This window comes from Phaethon aethereus (assembly GCF_964289735.1).
Source record: "Phaethon aethereus genome assembly, chromosome: 2".
Classification (NCBI taxonomy): Eukaryota; Metazoa; Chordata; class Aves; order Phaethontiformes; family Phaethontidae; genus Phaethon; species Phaethon aethereus.
The window spans coordinates 105,244,668-105,259,070 of record NC_138582.1 but is presented as its reverse complement, the minus strand read 5'-3'; the positions used below and the strand labels follow the sequence as shown (position 1 = coordinate 105,259,070).

Below are 14,403 nucleotides of genomic sequence, written 5' to 3'. Positions count from 1 at the left end.
ACATGTGAGAGAGACAACCCTGCAGACACCAAGGTCAGTGAAGAAGGAGGAGGAGGTGCTCCAGGTGCCAGAGCAAAGATTCCCCTGCAGCCCCTGGTGAAGACCATGGTGAGGCTGGCTGTCCCCCTGCAGCCCATGGAGACAACCACACTGTAGCAGATCTCCACTCTGCAGCCCGTGCAGAGCCCACATTCCGGGAGCAGGCTCCTGGCGGGAGCTGCGGCCTGTGAAGAGGAGCCCCCGCAGAAGAAGGTTTTCCGGCAGGAACAGTGGCTGTGGGGGACCCACGCTGGAGCAGTCGGCTCGTGAAGGACTGAACCTCTGGAACGGACTCACACTGGAGCAGTTCACAAAGGACTGTCTCCTGTGGGAGGGACCTGCTGGAGCAGCGGAAGAGTATGGGGAGGAAGAAGCGGCAGAGAAGAGCTATTATAGACTGACTGCAGCCCCCATCCCCCCTGCCTCTGTGCCACTCGGTGAGAGGAGAGAGAAGTCAGGAACGAAGGAGTGAAGTTGAGCTTGGGAAGAGAAGAGAGGGTAAAGGTGGGTTTTAGTTTTGCCTTTGTTTCTCACTGTCCTACTCTATTTTTAATTGGCAATAAATTGTGCCCCAAGAGGAGTCTGTTTTGGTTGTGGCAGTAACTGTTAACAGCCGTCTCCCGGTCTTTTTCTTGACCCATGAGTTTTTTCATATTTTCTCGCCCCTGTCCTGTGGAGGAGGGCGAGTGAGAGGGCGGCTTGGTGGGTGCCTGGCAACCAGCCAAGGTCAACCCACCACACTCCTTTCCTCTACTGTCTTTAGGCACGGATTGCTTCATCAGACTCTCAGCCTTATGGTAAGGGCTGTGAATTCCTGTGTGTTTGGACAGAGGGCCCTACTGGAACAGTAACAGTAAAAACTATCATCTGAAATCTTGTGCTAGTTATAGAAGTTCGGAGTCAAAGCTTTGATTGCACAGATACAGCTGCTTGAAGCCACTCAGTCTGGCAAAGACATGAAAGAATAAACTTAAAGCATTCAGTCACAGTTTCTGTAATAATTAAAAATTTACAGGATTACTCATACAAGTGACTTTTGACTACAGACCATGTGGTTATTCCTTATTTCTCTGTTGTTCACAGTAAGTATCTGTGATTGATTGACCTCCTTCACTGTGAGAACACCACCCTGGATGAGGCTTGTTGCTGCTGATACCATTTCATGCGTATGGCTGCTGTTCCGCTCTGTCTTCACCATTCCCTAGACTAAACAGCCAGGAAAAACTGAAACGTGCTGACATTTCCTACAAGCTACATCACTGCTCCTGCATGCGCGTGAAAGGGTTCCACCATCAAATGACTCCACCATTTGATGACACTATTTGCCCAAGGATATCTATTTCTGGGCAGTGGCCAGAAACCCCTTCAGCTATCAATACATCTCTAAGAAATACGTTCAAATGACCTTCACATGAACTCTGTGCTCCCAACTTGTATGCCTTTGAAGTTTCCAGTTTATCTAGTTTCCAGAATTTTTAACCTCACTGCGCATGAGTCAGCTTGCAACCACCCACTGCCAACTGGAACGTGTGTCCTGAACTTGGATAAACAGACAGATAAAGACAAAATTATGTAGTATCTGTCCATCTGACTAGAGGGGGAAAGGGAGTTTTGCCACTTGCTTATTTATTATGTGAGCTACAGTATGATTACCAGTGTGAAACATGACCCCTCTTTGGCCAGTTGCCCCCCAAACTGTGACTGCTACTAGCAATGGAAAGAGCAATGGAAAGATCTCTGAGAATGGAAGATCTGTTACCAAATGGAGGTCTGCCAAGACTCAGGTCACCCATCTCCACATCACATCACATCACATCACGTCAAAAGAGACTCCAAATCCTGAGCGCCAAAGTGTATCTGAGTCAAACCAAAAAGAAAAAGCCCACATGCTTCCCCAATACATCCATTCCATCCACATGCCGCTCAAATGTTTCATCAACACAGCATTTTCCAGAACTTTTGTAAGTTTCCTGAAGCTAAAATACTGCACTTGAGCTACCTGCCATACAACAAGGTAACTTCTGCTCACACAACAGACAGGAAATTTCTGTTTTTCTGTCTGAATTTCTCAGACTGACATTTGTACCCTAAAGCAGCAACTGATTGATTCTAATCTTTGCCAGAGACAGTGAAATTTGAGAGGAACAAAAAACCTGTGAAATGCTTGAGTGGACACTTAAATTCATCCAGCTTCCTTCTTTTCCATATCGCATTTACTTTGTGCAAACATTTGGCTGACCAAGCTTGACCACACGTCTAACGGGAGGCAAACTGTAAGTTTTCCCATCTGAAATACTTACCGAAAAGCGTGATTTCCTTTGGCATATGCACCAAAAAATTTGGTGATTTCACCCAGCTATCTTTCATCTGCTCTAGTATAGCTATTACCGTGCCACGTCAGCGCCTTCATGTTCTAAAAGCAAAACCTGTTCCAGCAGGGAGAGGAATAGTTTTGACAAAAAAATCCATTTAACAAGATAAAAACAGCAGAACAGTTTGAAACAATAATGAAATCTGAAAAACTCTTTAGTTGTTTGAAAATATTCAAAAAGAGAAAAATCCCTGGAGGAAACGTTGCTCAGGTGCTGTTTATTTCTCTGTCTTTCAGGAACTTGCATTTCAAAGGCTTTCGGCACTATAGCTGGGGATATTATGCAATTAGGTTACAGAGTGTGTAGGTGCTAGGATCACTGTTGATTTGAGGGCTGAGTAATTAAGAACAAGTTCAAAACCATTTAAGTCTGTAAGCCTGGAGTTACTCAGAGATACAGTGTTACAAATTGTGAACGCCATTAACGTCCATCAAAGACAGTGATGAATCTTCAGGGAGGGGCATTTGCCACAAGGAAGCTCAAATGCGGGCCTTTGACCAGGACAAAACGACCCTCAACATTAACAGCCCAGAATCAGAATTTCAAAGTCAGTGTTACTTGAGAAACTAAACCTATAGTGAAGTTGCATGTTACATTTCTGCCTTTTCACCCTTTAAAACTCTTGCCTTGAGCTCTGGGCACTAAGCACAAAAACAATGAAATGGGTTTGGAGCTCTAACTTAACCAGTGGAAACTCAACTGAATGATAATTAATAATAATACACCAAATATCCATTTCTCCCATAGATCACAACTTGCTAATAATGAAGATTTCAGTCAGTTTAACCCAATCTCTTAGGTATGTCTACACTTGGCTAAATCCATGCAGTTCAGAAATACTTGAGCTAGTTCCAGTGCCAAAACCATTTGAGCTACAGGAGCAAGGAGCAATTTTCAGGGTAGATTAACTCTTTCAGATCTTAATGCAAGACTTTTTCTAAATCCCAGAATATCTTGGGCAACTCTACAGCGTCCTAGCGCGTGTCAGGAAGACATACCCATGACTTTCCTGTGCCTTGGTGCTTGGGTTATTGGCTTTGTGTCTCATCAGTGTGCTTTCACTCATCAGTTACAGGAAACTTTGTGAACTGAGTGAAGAGAAACTAGGATTTTTCCACCACACTCAGTTTTATAGATCACTAATCATAATCCGATATACTAGGAGACAGCATTTGGTGGCTTGTCATTTCTGTTAGGCTTTTGTGCTGCTCTGTGTTCAATAACTCACACTACATTCAAAAACTAGCTTTGAAAACAAATACACACTGTTTGCAGAAGTTGTTACCAAAAAAAGGTAGCTGACAGATATATAGTCCCTGAAGCATATTCTCCAAGCACCTCTGCATTTTCTGAACTTCCTTCAAGATTTTTGTTGCCTGGTACATTTATAATCTAGAAATGAAATAAAAAGTTTTAAAAATATAAGTAAACAAATCAGTGTCTTTTATTATAATCCCAGATCACAATCTGGGCTCTTGCAGATGCGTGTGTTAGACAGGAAACATTTTGTCCCTCCTAGCCAAACACCTCCTCCCGTAGCTAACAAACTCAACTTCATTTCATCTATGTTTGTAACTAAAATGCACACCTTGCCTCCACAGCGAATACCAGCATACAGACATCAAGGGCCCTTGCCAGTAAGAAGCTGCAAATTTTTTTATATTTTAGAAAGTACTAATTCTTCTGATGAAAAACAGATTGGTACTGGACATCCTAAACCTAGCACCCAACAACCATGACACGCAGACTCACAAGACCCTTTTGAAACTCAGGAAAAGAAAAGCATGACTAAAAAGAGAGACAGAAAGTGAAAGAAGATAAGAAGAACAATCATTAGTGTAATTTGTAACAGACAAAGTCATCATGGGACTCCCCAGTCAAGGAAATTCTGCATTTAAAAGAGCAAACCTCTTGAAGCACGTTCAGCATGCGCATTTTTACTACTGCTAGGTTTCTTGGACGGTCGTTTCATACCATAATTCATCACTGGAAAACATGGTCTGATGTGCAAGCAATAAAACATTGACCAAAATCCCGTAAATTAAGGACTCATTTCAACACATGAGAACTTTTTTATGGTACTGTAAAAGGCTTTGGCAAATTTTAGTCCACTTCTGAACAGACTCATTATTTACCCAAAGGGGTGCCTTTTGCCTGAGCACTGGACCACACGGTGAGGCGCTCTCCTTTCAGAGGAGGTCCTCCCAGCGCTCCTCCCATGGTCCTTTCAGTGCGTCTTGCCTTCATCCCTTGGCTGCCTCGTTCCTCCTCTACAAGACACCGAGTCGCAGGGCTGCAAAGTATGTTTTGCCGTTTCATATGCTTCTCAGCTTGAAAAGCAGCCAGTAAGAGGTTAAGCTGAAAGCACCAAGCCGCTGCCTCCCCAGCTGAAGGATTGATTTGATCATTCTTCAGGGATTCCCTCTTGTATGAGTCACTGCTCAGACAGACTCCCCACGCAAGGAGGCCAGGATAATGCCATTCCTCCAGAGACTACAACAGCTGAGGGCTAGCCCTGAAGACGGAGAACTTAGGACTCATGCTTGGAAAAACATTCAGTGGACCACAATGCACTGGGCAGACTTAAAGAAATTATTCAGACAGAAGGCGGGGGGGGTGACACACACAAACAAAAAGCGTTCTCAAACTCTTTGCATTAACCAATTAAGTATGCAGACTAGCATGAATTAGATGAGATCCCGGAGACTGCCTCCTGGCTTGGGTACTCTGCCCGAGTGAGGACTGAAGACATGAGCTTATGTAGTGTAATATTTAAATTTTATATAAAAGATAAGTTCTCTTTATGAGTGTAATGATTCCTGTGATCTATTACTTTGTAGTAGCTGTGTTTGGCTGCTACCCACTAGGAACGTGATTAACATTTTGAATTCAAAAACAAAAGCGGTAACAGCAGCAAAACTAATGAATGTCTCCAGCTAATCACAAAAGTTCATAACCAGCTTTCTAAGAGAAAGAGAAACTATGTTGGTGTTCCCGCTCTTGACCTACTTTCACAGGCGTGCAAGAGCTGAAAGGGAAAGAAACACCGTGTGCTGATTTACAAAAGTGAAGGCTGGTAATGCTTGTTCATTTGATATTAAATATGATGACTCCGCTCAAAAATTGAGCCAGAGCAGTCTGCCACTAAGACAACGACGCATCACACTTGTTTGTTTCCATGCTGTGTTAGGCAATGTAGCACACAAATCATAGAAGCCCTAGAAATTGCCCAGTCCAGATCACCCAGCAATTTTGCTTTTTGTATGCCATTCCTAGTGACACGAACGCAGCTCCTGGAGATGCTGAACACTCTTGACTTTAATGGCTTGGCCCCTGCAGTGTACCTCCACAAGGCAGTACTGCCCTGCAACCGCAACAAATCTACCGTCAGACTACTAAAACCAGGCAGGACAGTTTCAGATTAGATCTTTCAATACTGACTTAATGATCTTGATTATTCTTCAATGATAGCAGCTGACTGACTGACTCCTGAAGCATTGCCCCTGACTCCTGGCCAGGGGGAAGGGTGCAGGGGAATCTCCGGTGGTTGCTTTCCCGTAGAAGAGACACTCCTGCACCATCCTGCCAACCCATGCACCCAAGGAGTTCATCCCAGGTGTTTTTCAGGGTGACAGGCAAGGCCTTTTGATCATTTTCTTCCTCATCAGCACACCCAGTGTGCAGCAGTACACTCCTTCATCTCTCACAATTTTTTAAAAAAGTCGCTTATATATATTATTTTTCATCTATATGCTGTCTTTGTGCAGCCTCAAACTCCTTTTGCTTGAGGGAGGTATCTGTCTGGTCAAGAAGTACAAGGCTGGCCCTGTTTTGCATTTTTGTAATTTAAGGCTATACAGTGAACACCCTGCTTTTGGTTTTCTTAATGCTAAGGGAGACAGTGTCCAAATCCACACTGTGGTACCTGCTGGTGGGCGAGTACCATCATCATCATAATCCTTTGGGATGCAATACTTCAGAATTTGTCCAGCTCAACAAAGAAAAAGGAGAGAAAGTTAGTGTGAGGGAAAGCACCCTTTAAGGTGGTTTCCTTCCTGAAATGAGACAGATCGAGGACTTTGCTCCTGACACGTCACACTAACCCACTTCTGTGCAGCGAAGGAAGTTTAAATATAAAGTAGACAGTCACATTCTTCCCTCCTCTCATGCTATGCAAAGAGCAGACTTCAGGGTTTTTTTAAATTGCAATTCCAGCTTTTTTCCTTTTTTTAAAAAAACTTTTTTATGAAACAAAAAGGGTGTTCTGCTCATTTCACGGCCACAGTCTGACCGCACGCAGCGCGGCGCTTGAGGGTCACAGGGACGGCGCTGACTGGCTGTTGCCGAGGAACCCGGGGCATTACCTCCGCCCCACACGTGCTTTTGGAGACTTAAATCTCACCAACACAGAACCCCGCTGGGGAACTTCAAGGAAGTCATCTTTTCTACCCCTGAGCCCCAAGACTCAGATGTCTTTGCCTCCAGAGCCTCCCCTGCTCGTCCTGCCATCCCCTGCCGCAGCCCAGCTTCCTTGCGCCGCAGGCGGGGCCGCGGGCAGGAGAACGGCGCGGGAACCTCATGGACATGGAGGGTTAAACTGGCACAGTGTCAAAGCCAGCGCTGGCGGCCTGAGTAGCGCCCAAGACTGTTTAAAGTTCAGGGGGGGTTTCAGCTGGCAGCTGAGGAATCCGTGGCTTGTGCCAGCGCCACGGAAACCCTTTCCAAAACAAGACTCAAAACTACCCTTAACGATCTCATTTCAGAGCCTGACTTTGACTCAAGAGCTCTGCTCCCACCGCCTTTTCCCGCGGGGGCATTCGTATGTTATGCGCTGTCACCCTGTGACTCACCGCTCCTGTGGATGACACCTCCTGCTCCAGCCCCAGCTCCCACCCCATGCTGCTTGCCCTGCTTCAGCCCAGCCCAGGACCCTTCCCCAGGAGGACCAGTCCCACCACTAACGCACAGCAGGAGCAAGGCTGGGTGAGGGGACGGTCGTGTTGAGTTCTCCCCCAGTTCTCAAGGTAAACCAGAAACATGTTCTTCAAATGAATGCATGTGCGCTGCAGGTCCTCCTCAGCCAGCAGCTTGCAAATGCCACCGGTCTCAACTGTGACAGAAGGAGACGCAGGTGAGCACACACAGCCGCAGCAGCACCGCTCCCCCTTCCATGAACTACAGAAAGGTTTAACAAGTTGCACCATCTTGCAGTTTTTACGAGGACATGCCACCGGAGGCTTCGAACACCTTTCACAGGTCCTACCCAGTACAGCCATGGTTTGCAACAAAAACAAATGCCAAACGTCGATTTTCAATGTCACTATTGTCTACCTGTAACTACACCTGCCATAGTGTGAAACCTCAGCATTAGGCACAGCTCAGATCACTTTCACAGCTTTGCCCAGTGACATGGAAAACATACTACATGCAGAAGAAAATGTCATTACCGTATTTATGGTTTCATCATTTGGCAGAGACTTCAAAACAGGGGAAAAAAGGCAGACCGGAGTCTAGATTGAAAAGCCGTACCTGGTGCTTTCTCCACAAAGATGACTTTGGAGTCTTGCAGAAAGTTATGGCCAGTCAGTATCATTTTTTTCCCTCCAATAACAGGAAAGCTGTCAGTACTTTGCTTCTCCACCAGAGGCAGTTCTTGGGCAGATCTCTGAGCTGGAGAGTTATAAAGAGGATTTAAAAAAAATCAACCGCAAACACACACACAAAAATAAGTACTTACTGCTTTAGTAAGTAACTTAATGCTTACCCTCATAAGATAAGCTGAGTTTGATAGAGAAACAAAGAAAGGTCAGAAGTTTTGCAGGAAACATGGTTGGTTTTCAACCGCCTTGATCATAAACAATAGGGTTATCAAACATAGCAGTATAGGTTCAAAAGGCTCACAACGAACAAGCTGTTTTAAAACTCAGCTTGATCCGTACTATATCAAAAAGTATACTGTTACCGAAATTTGTTTATTTTAAATAATTTTCTCTTACGTTATCTATAAAATACGTCGTGTGTTTATAAGGCACATGTGACAATACGACCATCCAAGTCCAAAACGTGTTTCAGTAACTATACACTTTATTGTCAATTCTGCAAACTGTCTAGCAGCAGCAGCAGCCATGGGCCTCGCAATCCAGCAGAAGCTCACAGTTTAGACAGTGTATTTCCACCAGAACCTGAGTGCCAAAGCACACATGGATCCATGCAAACAGAATCCGGTATTCTTGTGGCACATATTTTATCCCCCCCCAACTGGAACACGGAGTGAGCGTGGCTGAGCTTCAAGGGATGATGTGACATTTTATCCAGATTACATGGTTCCTCCTGGTGTCACATGCACTAAGAGATGCATGAAGTTTTTGGCACCAGCTTATTCCACATTCTGCACTGGAAATAACACTAGCACTTATTTTTTCTCCTGTTTTCCGCTCCTTTCAGGAGGCATATTACCACACTTTTGCTCGTTAGACAACCCTTAAAGCTGCAGTTCACTGATACAAATCCAATTGGCTTCACATTCAGTGGCTTCCTGAGCACCTTTGCACAGACCAGTTCAGGATGTGTTCAAATTGTGCCTTATCCTGCTATATAGCAATTGAAAAGCTCTCATCAACATCACCAGGAGCAGGATGAAACCATGACTCTTCATGATTTTTGCTTTGCCTATTAGCCTACAACTTGCCCTTGAATAAGAAACAAAGGGGAAATTATTCATCTCATACATGTCCTGGACAAAAGACAGGGCTTTATGCCAGTCTACCTGCTATAGGTAAGAAGACACTGCTATTCTTCATAAATAACATAGGCTTACCTTAATGTAACTGCCTTCCCATGCCAACGCTCGTTTGTTTATTTAAATGAACAACAGTGAAGGAGAGAAGCTATCACTGTTGGTCTAACAGCACTACCCTTTCCTACAACTCCTGCCTCTCTTGCAGACTCTGACTTCCAGAGCGGCAACGGTGCTACCCGAGGTGAAAGGATGGAGTACTGTCACTGGTCTGAAAGTCTGTCACCATTGCCACTGTTTTTGCAAGAGGAACACAGGGATGCTCTTTTCCTGCAGCCTCTCTATTAACGATCCCTGAAAAAGCACCATGCCTCCAAGAGATCAAATGTTGACACGCTCCAGGACCTGCCAGACATGTTGTGTGGGACTCCAGCCTGGCAATGATGCAGGGACAGGGGCGGACACGACACTCCAGCATGCAAAGAGCTAGGGATGGTCAAGCCTTCCTTCCCAGCCCCTCTGCTCTCCACCCCCAGAGCTCACCCCCCAACATATCCGCTGGACGTTAAGTTACTTCCTACCAGAAAGATCCACTTTGTGGAATCCCACAAAACCTTAAAAAACTGTTTCAGTCCATCCAGCTGACCAAATTAGCATTGGGAGTTAGACTGAAATGCAATTTCCACCACTTATGCTAGAGTGTTAAAGTTACACAAAGGAAATATGGTTTTGTTTTGTGTGTGGGAGGCCCGGCGAGGCTTACAGAGCAAGGTGTCTTTCTAGGGTGCCCCAGTGTATCTGATAAAAAGCAGTCTGCAATCAAAGAGACCCCAGTGCGGAAACCTGATTTCTGGAGGTTTTCTGAAGCTGCAGGCAGCTTGTGCCAGTGCGTTAACTCTAGTATACTGCTGGCTCCTCATCAAAGGGGTTGGGGTTTTATTTGCTGGCTTTTGCTTTATGATGGGGAGACAGAGAGCAAATAGGACACGATAGCCATTTTCCAAACCTGCTACAGCAGTTACCTGTATGACAGGGAGTCACAAAAAAAAAAAAAGTCTTGTCACTCCCAGGTCTACTATTAGTTTAAGTGCACTCCACTTTTAAGTGTGTTCTTTCCCATAGAAATCAATGCACAAAGCTACACGTTTTTTTCTAAGACACAGGTATTTTGTGTTCAATATAAACCACGTGCTTTCGGAAAGCAGATTAAGGTTCATCGACTAGATAGGTAAAGCAAAACCAATGTATAGCATGTCAGTGGACAAAGACTGTGTCTGGGGTGGCACAATACCCAGAAAGAGAAGGGCGTTTGTTGCTACTTACAGCACTCGATGGGGTTGGAGGCTACTTGCAAGGAGAGGGTCCTGCCATTGGCCTGCGGGATATGAACCCTGAAGACCAGCCGCACGCGCGTGTTCTTCCGACCGATGTCCGTCTCTCCCTTGCGCAGCTCGATGTCAGAGTTTCGGAGCTTTAATATCCCAGCACAGTCAATGCTATCCAAAAGGAAACACAGAGCAATTCAATTCATTTCAAGTGGACTTCAGGCAACACCTTCCCTCTCTCCTGTACATCCTTCTTAAAAATCTGAGTCAGACCACGACCCAATGACCAGGCTGAACACAGCAGACTTTGTTAAGCCTAGTACTTGCATCCACAAGTAGCTAAATTGGGGGTCTCTGTAGTAACAGGTAGTAGCTGCTGTTGAGCATGCAAATTTAGGATGTTACTTCAGTTCCCAGAGGAAGAAAATCTAAAAGATCCTTCCTCCCCAACACATACTGTAAGGATGGCACATACAGATTAACCAAAGCCAAAGAAATAGCGAGACTAGAGAAGTCAATGGGATGAGACAGTGCACAAAGTGTTGCTAACCTAGAACACGGGGTTACTTACGATTTCACTTGTCACAGCTGATTTGGAGAAAAATCTATCGTGATTTTTATTCTAGGGCAAAGTCCTGAAAATGCTTATTAATGAGCACAGCTCTCCCTGAGGTCAGTTCTACTGTCAGCGTGTTTGTATCTGAATGAGTTGGAAATACTCCCAAGCTAAGTGTTGAGCTGAAGCTCTGCATGAAAAAAACTAAACTCATCGAGTTGTCCCTCCACCATTAGGGAAAAACATGCTTTTTGTCAGATAGAACAATTACTGTTTCTGACCTCTCTCTCTCCTTTTTTTAAACTTTGGTTTTCTCCTGGATGAGTTTACAAGTCAGGATTTTTGTCAAAGCAAATTTCAGTAGAGGAAGTTCCCAGAACAAAAAATTTATAAACATATACACTCAAAAATCCACTGCTAAAATACCTCTGCTTTGGCCATGACTACAAAGCCTACATGCCAATTTATTCTGGGTACTGGTCTCTGGCATGCATTTTATTACACTGAATATGCATAGTTTAATTTTATTTTGCATTCCAAGAGTTTAATTCCCCCTCCAGACCTTTGAAGCTCTGTTCTGAAGCAAACTGCAAACAAGAACTATGGCAGCACGATTTTGATCTGCATTTTTTCTGATGTATGGATTTCAGAATAACAAAAAGGCCCTTGCTGATATGATCAAAGAAATTAATGAAAGTATTAAAGCTTCTCAACAACGCATATTAGCAGGTGAAGCCATAAGAATTATGAAATATTTGTATTCATGTCAAAATTCTACGCTACGATCCCAAAGATACGGAAGAAACAGTGCGCTTCTCAGTATTATCTCTCCTATAGCAACACTTGTAAAATAAATACAAAGTACTTAATGACAATTAGTTCAGAGCCGATAAGGTTTAAAGGAGAAACAGCATTTAAATTCAGGCTTGTAAAGTCACAGACATTAAAATCTGAAGTCAATAGGGGTAGCTAAGTGTGCAAAAGTTTAAACGTGCAGATGAGCTTCAGTGTTTCACTGAATCAAGGCCTGAATACACAAAGTATGTGTGAGAAAAGTCCTTGGCTCCAAATCTCAATTCATTGTTAGTGCTACACGAGGTTTTAGACTACTGACGTGTAAGGCTTATATATTCCAGAGCATTGTTTGTGGTTCTTGAGAGAGCTCTACTACAATCTGGCATGCACATCACAAAAATATTCAGCTTGGCTCCCAGACTGTATAACTACCTTTATTCTAGGGGGAAAGATGATTGAAACAGTAATAATGTTCCTAAATGGCCAAAAATGTGATTTAAACTGGATAAATAAAGGGCCAAATAAATATTGCGTGGGTACAAATTGGTGACATTTCAGTAACCTCAATGGAGTCGTGCCAGCTTACAACGACAGCAAACGGGGCCAATAATTTTGCAGGCCTGCTTGTCATGACTTTTAACACAATGCACTGACAGAGGTCCTCGGATCTTGAGTGATCACCCTAAGCCCAGCTGGCAATGCAGCTAGACACATTCTAGCTCTTCTATTTACATGAGACACTCCAGGGCATGTTGTACATGACACTGCAAACCAGCTTCTAGTAACCACTACAGGCGGAAGGACTTCAGGTGTCCGATACCATCTTTCACTTCATTAAGGTGAGGAAAAGTATGAACAACAAGGAGTGAAATTGTGATTTCAGTAAGCTCCCTGGGATTTTCCCATGGTATTTGGTTTGGTGGGGCCAGGATTTCTTGCTTGTTTTCTGTTTATCTGCCTACTTACCTTTCTACCTCCCTACCATATACACACACCTATGTACAAGTATGAATAAATTCACATTTATACACATACCGAGAGTTGTACATGCACACAAGCACACACAAATTCCCCCCAAAGCAGACACATCAGATAAGGGGTAGGATCATTTGAACGAGGAGGGCAGAGAGGACGGGATTAAATAATGTGGAGGGCCTCACGTATGTCACATACACAGAGGATGTCACATATTTGAGCCTTTATATACAATCCTATAATGAAATTTACCTGTGTGTAATGGACCTATGGGGCACTTATAAATTATCACTCAGACTCCTACTAATTCAGAGATCCTAAGACATCCATGCCTGCTTTTCTGCATAGGACTAAACCTACCCCAGTTTAAGAACTCCAATCTGTAAGCTGTATCACCTTTACTCCTCTTCTTAGTTCTAGAAGCTTTGCTTCTAAACAAATGCCATGAAAAATGTTGGGTTTTATTAAGTAAGAAATAAGAGTGGTTTTATTCATCTCAAAAGACCACTAGGGTACTTGGAAATGCTCTCTAAGAGTTTCCTTTGACATCCAAAGATAAATTTTAATAGGCCTTGTTCCTTGTGCTAGCGCGTATAGGAGCAAGAGGTGTCATATTTAGAAACTAAATGCAGGAGCTGAGGTAGGAGATATTTACAGCTTGGTAACTGGGATACTTATTTTAAATGGCAAATAAGCACATTGGCTGAAACTCTAGAATGAAAGCAATCAGTTGTCATAAATATTTGCGAAGTTCATTTTGTTGTTAAGCTGATTAGAGGCAATTTGTCCTGGCAAAGTTGTGAAAACCTACTATTACAGAGAGAACTTAAAAAAAAAAAAAGATAGGAAAATTGTGTACAAAAAAGCCCCAAAACAACGCAGAAGAAATCAAGCGAGGTGGCCAAGAGGAAACTGCTAGGAGTCAGATACCGTGCCTGGGTCTTACATTGCTCTCATGTTATTCTCTGGAAGAAGCGGAATTTCCAGGACTTTGGTGTTGGAAAGTATTGTTTCGTGGCTGGTGGTGGAAACGGTCTTCCCGGTGATTCGGTGAACCTGGTAGAAAGCATGGGGCCGCAGCAGGCGGTCGTCTGCAGTCCCAATGAACAGCTGTAGCGTGAGCGGCTCGCTTTCTAAGTAACCGTGTAGCTGGCAAGAGAACAGAAAACACCCACTGAGCACCACGCACATAAACTGCTAGGAATCAATTAAATTTTTATAAGCAGGAGAGCCTAATTCAAGGAGAGAACTTGTGACAGGTGCTATGTGTTAAGTTCCCCCCTTCCATTTTTCCCGTAACGTAATATTGGTACAATAAAAAGGCACGCTCAGAAAAAAAGTCTCATTATTCTCAAGGACCTGAGGCGCTCTAGATGGGGTGAGCTTTTGAGCACTCCTGCGACGTCCACACAGAACTTTGCATAAATTCTGCCGCGGCGTTCAGCAAAAAACCACAGTGAAGTCAACGTTCCCTCCCAGCAGCGAGGGTGGCCAAACCAATGGAGTTTGCAAGTGGAAAGGACACAGCTCATCCGTCCCCAAGCTTGCCGGGCCATCCCTTGTGCAGCAGCAGGCCGCTCCTGACATGTCCCCTCATTAACTGAT

General features: G+C 44.1%; 1 protein-coding gene across 2 annotated transcripts in view; it reads right to left on the bottom strand.

The window, feature by feature from the left end:
- Window positions 1–14,403, bottom strand: part of NFATC1 (nuclear factor of activated T cells 1) — a gene marked incomplete at both ends in the record, with an annotated part of 114,991 nt that overhangs the window by 55,377 nt on the left and 45,211 nt on the right. For both annotated transcript variants that reach the window (XM_081996379.1, XM_081996380.1), the window contains 3 exons: window positions 7,941–8,081; window positions 10,471–10,643; window positions 13,745–13,947. In XM_081996379.1, the coding sequence (XP_081852505.1) occupies window positions 7,941–8,081; window positions 10,471–10,643; window positions 13,745–13,947 (517 nt within the window). The remainder of the gene's footprint in view (window positions 1–7,940; window positions 8,082–10,470; window positions 10,644–13,744; window positions 13,948–14,403) is intronic.